General features: G+C 44.1%; 1 protein-coding gene across 2 annotated transcripts in view; it reads right to left on the bottom strand.

Moving 5' to 3' along the window:
* RNFT2 (ring finger protein, transmembrane 2) overlaps positions 1-7,198 on the bottom strand; it is a 95,211-nt gene that overhangs the window by 60,730 nt on the left and 27,283 nt on the right. For both annotated transcript variants that reach the window (XM_069081690.1, XM_069081691.1), the window contains exons 6-7: positions 5,091-5,191; positions 554-707 (exon numbers count right to left, since the gene is read on the bottom strand). In XM_069081690.1, coding sequence (XP_068937791.1) covers positions 554-707; positions 5,091-5,191 — 255 coding nt within the window. The remainder of the gene's footprint in view (positions 1-553; positions 708-5,090; positions 5,192-7,198) is intronic.

The raw sequence follows: 7,198 nt of genomic DNA on the forward strand, positions 1-7,198 counted from the left end.
TCTGTTCTAAGGCCCTCCTAGCTCTGACATTCCCTGTTCCAAGGCCCCTCCCAGCTCTGACATCCCCTGTTCTAAGATCCCTCCCAATTCTGACATCTCCTGTTCTAAGATACCTCCCAGCTCTGACATTCCATGTTCTAAGATCCCTCCCAGCTCTGACATTCCATGTTCTAAAGCCCCCTCCCAGTTCTAACATCTCCTGTTCTAAGATCCCTCCCAGCTCTGACATCCCCTGTTCTAATATCTCTCTCAGCTCTGACATTCCATGTTCTAAGGCCCCTCCCAGCTCTGATATCCCCTGTTCTAAAGTCCTTCTCAAGTCTGACATTACACGATTCCAGGACAGTTGACAGTTTAAGAGTAAGGGGCTTTACATGCCAATATGCCATAGTATTTGCACTCCACAAAGTGATAGTGGTTAGGCCCCACTGCTAGCAGCCCCATCCTCTTCCTCTTCTAGTTGTTAGATTCCTTACCCCGAAGCCCCAGAGCTGTCGCCCTGATAGTCTTCACTTAAGGGTAACTGGGCCTGACCATGGAAGCAGCACCTTACCTTGGACTTGACAGCCAGGATGATCTTGGGCAGGGCCACAACCAGACACTTGAGTGCAATGGTGATATATTTCAGCATGAAGTCAGCGATTCCCACAATCCACAGCAGGTCAAAGAAATCCAGGCTGTCCAGGTTAGGCTTCAGGAAAATGAGGCTGGTGGGAAGAACACACAGTCAGGTTCCCTTATTCTATGCATCAGCCCAGCACTGAAGACCAAATTCCCTGCTGGCCTCATTCCCTGGGCCAAGGCAGCTTGACTGAGCAGGAGGTGATGATGGTCTCCCCACATTCTACCCAGGTCGGGCTAAATCTGAAGAGTACTGTGTTCGGGTCTAGAAGGAGATGGAAGTTGGAGAACACCCAGGAGACTGTACCCAGCACAGGGAAAGGGTTTGAGCCCTTGCCATATAAGGACAAGTAGAAGTAACCTGGAACTGAGAAGACTCAGGGGTCTTCAAGTATCAAAAGGATTGTTACATGAAAGAATAATTGGGTTTATTCTCTTTGATTCCTGTAGTCAAAGGGTACCCCTCTCCTGTTTCTAGCTGGGTATTCAGAATGAGTGAAAGGATGCATCTATATTCTTCATTAACAAGTCTCTTAGTCTGTCTGTCTCTTTTTTTCTCTCTGTCTCTGTCTGTCTTTCTCTCTGGCTCTGTGTCTCTCTCTCTCTCTGTCTGTCTCTAGCTGTCTCTGCCCGTCTCAAGTGCCCAGAGTTTGATTCAGTCCTCTTTATAAAGGGTCCTGACTCTTCTAAGCCTCAGTGTGTGTGTGTGTGTGTGTGTGTGTGTGTGTGTGTGTATGTGTGCGTGTGTGTGTGAGTTGGGCAACAGGACAAAATTCACAAGACAAACACCACAGATTCCTTCACGCTTCCCTGGCTGAAGAAAAGAGGGAAAATATAGCTTATGCCCCCAAATCAGCTTTCAAACCAGAGGGGTTGCATTTCAAGCCCATCTCAGGTGCTGTGTCAACCAAAAAGATAACTCCAGGTTGCAAAGATTGTTCCCTTTCTGAATTCTGATGTGACTTAGACTCGTCAATTCGAGAATTCCCTCTAATGGAGCAAATTGAAACACATCAAGCCCTGCCTGTCCTGGTCTATGCCCTCCAGTAATGGTGACTACTACTGCCACAGTGATGAGATGATGATGATGATGGTTTTAAGGTTCATAAAACACTTTACAAACATTATCTCATATTATCCTTATAACATCCCTGGGAGGTCCTCATTTTACAGATGAGGAAATTAAGGCAGACAGAGGTTAAGTGACTTGTCTGGGGTCACTCAGCTAGTAAATATCTGAGGTCAAATTTGAACTCTGGTCTTTCTGATTTCAGGCCCAGTGCTCTATCCATGGTGCTGAAGGCCTCTTTCAATTCTCTTGACATCTACTTAAAGAACTCATAGCCACAGAATATTCACAGTTAGAAGAGGCCTTAGAGACCAGGGGTCCAAATTATAGCTGAGAAAGGGATTGTGTAGCAGACCTCTGGTGAGGGGAAGCCCACTACCTCCTGAAGTAGCCAATGGGTTTCCTGGACAGCTCTCCAGGAAGATTACATAAGAGTACGCTCTGTCTCTTGGCAATTTCCTTCTGTTAATGTTAGTCCTGTATTCTGAGGCTGATCAGAACAATGCCCATCCCTCCTTCTGCACAAAGCCCTTTTGTACAGAGCTGTCATGTCCTCATATGCCCCCAACCCCAAGTATTTTCTTCCCTAAGCTAAACACCACCATTTTCTTCAACTGATCCTCATATGGCATAATTTCAAGACCTTTCTCTTTCCTCTGAGTTCCCCCACTAGAGGGTCTCTAGCTTATCAATGTTACAGATCCATAGTTGGAAGGGCCCATCCTTTTTACAGATGAAGAAACTGAGATGCAGAGAGGTTAGGTGACTCAGGATCCTATAGGATCATAGATCAAGGGCTGGAAGGGAACTCTAGCCCAACCCCATTCATTTTACAGATGAGGCAACTGAGGTTCAGCAAGGTTAAATGACTTTCCCAAAGGTCATTTAGCTTCAGAGGTCACAAGCATCAGAGGCAGAATTTGAATCCAGGTCCTGAACTCAGCCTCTGATACTTCTTAATTGTGTGATCCTGGGCAAGTCACTTCACCTCTGTCTGCCTCAGTTTCCTCAACTGTAAAAAGTTAATAATAGCACCTATCTCCAGGTTGTCATGCAAATCAAATGAGAGAATAACTGTGAAAAATTTAGCACAGTGCCTGGCACATAATAATTGCTATATTTTGTTCTGCCATCTTACATTCGTGTCTGACTCTTCATGACCCCATTTCTTGACAAAGATATTGGAGTTGTTGGCCATTTCTTCATTTTACAGATGAAGAAACTAAGGCAAATAGGGTTAAGTAACTTATCCAGAGTCATACAGCTAAGAGGCAGAGACAAGATGCTGGAGTAGAAGCACAAACTTGGTGCAGGCTCCTCTCCAATCATTTCCAATACATGTGAAAAGTGACTCTAAACAAACTTTAGAGCCTCAGAACCCACAAAGAGACAAAGAGAAACAAAGCTCCCACTGAAAGAAGACCACAAGACCAACAGGCAGGATCTATTGCACCAGGCTGGGAGCTGAGCGCAGCCCATTGTGAGCCACTTGGTTCTTGGCCCCAGGTGGCCCCGACCAGCTGCGGGAGAATGGATTGGGGGAAGGGGTATTCAGTGGGCTTTCTATTTTGGGGTGGGGGTAGGGGAAAGATGGGGAGAAAAATCTGTAACTCAAAATCTTGTGGAAATGAATGTTGAGAATAATCATACAATCTAGCAAGTGTCTGAGGTCAGATCTGAACTCAGGTCTTCCTGATTTCTGGCCTGGTTCTCTACCCACTGCACCACCTAGCTGCTCTAAGAGTTATCTAAATGTTAGCTGTTATGGTTATATACCCTCACCAACAAAGTCTCAGATTCCTAACACACAATAATGATGATGATAACAACAATCGCTAGTGTTTTAAGGTTTGCAAAGCTCTTTACATGTTTTGAGTCACTTGAAAGTCTGTGCTAGGAACATGCCAGGGGTAAGTCCCCAGCCTCATGCCCTTGGCAAAAGCAATGCTCTCATCACCACCTTGCTCAGAATAATGGGATCTCAAGTCACATGACTAGGGATAGAGGTGAAATCCCACTGGCTCCTTTGGAGTCAAAGGACTTGAATTCAAATTCTTCCTCTCTGGTACTCATGACCAGTGTGAGTGACCTCAGACAGGTCACTAAGCTGGGCAAATGTTGGCAACTCTGAATCTAGGACACTCTGACCTCTCTCCTCTGCTCATAACAGCAAGGTAGGCATAGGATTATAAGGTTTGTGATTTCCCAGGTGAGGAACCTCCCTCTGCCAGTGCAGATCACCACAGAATTAGGGAACTGTTTAGAGCGCTAAGAAGTCACAGGTAGAGCATCAATCCTGGGGTCAGGAAGACCTGAGTTCAAATGCAGCTTCAAACATTTGCTAGCTGTGTGACCCTGGGCAAGTCACTTCACCCTGCTTGCCTTAGTTTCCTCAACTGTAAAATGCAGATAATAGCATCTACTTCCCAGGATTGTTGTAAGACTCAAACAAGATAATATTCATATTTGTGTTTAGCACAGTGCCTGGCACACAGTAATAAATGCTCGTTTTCTTCCCTCTCTCTTTGCCCAAGCTCCCCTGCCAGAGTCTGGACTTGAACTCAGTTCTTCCTGACTGTTCCATCCATTATACAAGTTGGTATTCTGTCTTCTTCCCTTATGGGGCCTCTAGAGGGCGCCATAGTGCAGTGTGCTGGGCCTGGATTCAGTTAAGACTCTTCCTGTATTCAAATCCAGCCTCAGACATTTACTAGTTGTGTGACCCTGGGCAAGTCACTTTACCCTGCTTGCCTCAGTTTCCTCATCTGTAAAATGAGCCGGAGAAGGAAATGGTAAAGTCTCTGCTAAGAAAACCTCAAATGGGGTCACAGAGTCAGACATGACTGAAATGATTCAACAACACCAACATTTCTAAAGCACATTTCCTCCTCACCTCTGGCTCTCAGAAATTTGTCCTCCATCAGGCCTCAGTTCAGGTACTCACATGCTTCCTCCTCTCTTTGCCCCTCCCAGGTTTTCTCCCTCTGTTATATCCCCTAAATTCTCCTTGATGCCTCTCTCATTAGAGTGAGTAGGGACTGTTTCAATCTTTTTACCTGTAACTCCAGAGTCTAAAACAGCTCCTGGTATACAGAAGGCACTTGATAAATGCTTGGTGATTGAATGATATTGTATCCTCCCAGGAGAATGGAAGTCGCTGGAGGGCAGGAATTGTTTCATTTTGTTTCTGTCTCCCCACCACCTCTCCCAGTGCCTGGTATACAGTAGGTAATTAATAAATGCCTACTGACTGAATGATTGCTTGGCACAAGGTAGGAGCTGAATCATTTCCTACTGTATGTTAATGAACAGGCTTGAAGGCTTCTTTTCTGGCCCCAAGGTCCATGTTCTCTACCCTCCCATTTAAGCCCAGGGGAGTCAGAGGAATGTTTGCACTCACCTGTTGTACAGCTGTTGGGAGCTAAATGTATACAGCACATAAAGGGTATTTCCCACGAGGAAGGCCAAAATCCAGAAAATGACCAGGACTGATCTCTTTTCCTGAAAACAAAACAAGAGATAAGAAGAAAGAACTTTACAAATAAGTCATTTGATCCTCACAACAACCCTGGGAAATAGGTGCTTTATTATCCTCATATTGTAGAAGGGGAAACTGAGGCACAAAGCGATTTATTAATCGCCTACTGTGTGCCAGGTCTTGTGCTAAGTGCTTTACAAACATTATCTCATTCAATCTCACAACAACTCTTGGAGGTAGGTGCTATATTAACCCCATTTTACATTTGAGGAAACCAAGGTAGACAACGGTTAAGTGACTTGCCCTGAAGCTGGATTTGAACTCAGGTCTTCCTGACTCCTGGTCCAGTGTGACGGGCCTAGAGGAGAATCTTCAGTTTACAAGAAATAGGAGGGGAAAGGCAAGTATATTGCAAATAAGAACCTTTTTCTGTATTTATTCTGACTATACTTATATGAGTACACATGGTCTCCCCTGACAGAATATAAGCTTCCTGAGGACAGGAAAAGTTCCATTTTTGTCTTATCTTGTCTTATGCCCAGCACCAACCACTGGGCCTGCTGTTCTGTGTTGGTTAGTTGTTTTCAGATGTGTCTGACTTTTTGAACCCTATTTGGGGTTTTCTCGGAAGAGACATTAGAGTGGTTTTGCCATTTCTCCTGTTCATTTTACAGATGGGGAAACTGAGGCAAACAGGGTGAAGTGACTTGCCCAGGGTCACACAGTTACTGAGTGTCTGAGGTTGGATCTGAACTGGTGAAGATGAGTCTTCCTGAGTCCAGGCCCAGCACGTTGTGCACTATGGCGCCCCCTAGATGCCCTACCACAGACCCTAGCACCTAGGAAATTCTAAGTGCCTGTAGTCCTTCTCTAAGGACAAACTATTTGGAAGGTATCTTGGTATCATGTAAAATACATAGATCTTACAGCTGGAAGATATGGATTCAAATCTTGTCTTCAACACTCAGTGCTAGGCCTGGGACAGGACGGTCTGAGCTCAAATTCTGCTTCAAACACTAACTACTCTACACAAAGTACTTAACCTCTCTGCCTCAGTTTCCCCATCTGTAAAACAGGAGAATGATAGCACACACCTCCCAGGGTTGTTGTGGGGATCAAATGAAACAATATCTGTAACATGCTTTGCAAGCCTTAGAGCACCATAGAAATGCTCACTTTTAATGTTAGCACCATCACTTGGTCCTGTGACACCTCAGAAGTCATTTGACTTAGCTGGGTCTCTTTCCATATCCTCATGTAAACAATATGTCATTTCTTTAGTACAAGGAATTTTCAATGATAACAAAGGACAGTGTTCATCTAAAAGGGCAATTTTTAAAATAAGGAATTACCAAAGGCTATACCTTGTCTATAACTCTGTCCACAGGCCCCCTTTGCCTTCCTGATGGTCACACAACTACTGAGTGTCAATGGCGGAATTTGAACCCTGGTCTTTCTGACACCAGTAATCACATGGCAAGAATTCGGGACATTTCGCCCTCCTGTTAGCTGGCACTCTAACCACTATGGTGAGATGCCTTTCTTACTCCTCATGAATATAAGACAGGCAAAGAACTGAAGTGGGGATGGAAATGTACATGGTGGGTGTGAACAGACTGCAATGTTAATACACTACAGGCCTAGTGGACAGAATTATGGAGTTGGACTAAGGAAGACCTGAGTTCAAATTTACTAGCTGTGTGACCCTGATTTCTTCTCAACTGTAAAATGGGAATAATAGCACCAACCTCTTAGGGTTGTTGTCAGGGTCAAATGAGATAATATGGGTAAGGTGCTTTGCAAACCTTAGAACCCCATCCAAATGCTACTTATTATTATTATATATCATATCTTACCTCTATTTTGTATACACTTGGAATTAACATCCATTACATCGTATTATATATTGCATCCTATCTTTATTTTGTATACACTTTGAATTCGTCTATATTTATGCTTATATTTTATCCTATCTTTATTTTGCTATACATTTTGAATTCAATTATGTTATGTTATTGTATTATATATAT

The sequence above is a fragment of the Petaurus breviceps genome, unplaced genomic scaffold (assembly GCF_028583685.1).
Source record: "Petaurus breviceps papuanus isolate PSGF00001 unplaced genomic scaffold, PetGlider_PUasm1.0 99, whole genome shotgun sequence".
In the NCBI taxonomy this organism is placed as follows: domain Eukaryota; kingdom Metazoa; phylum Chordata; class Mammalia; order Diprotodontia; family Petauridae; genus Petaurus; species Petaurus breviceps.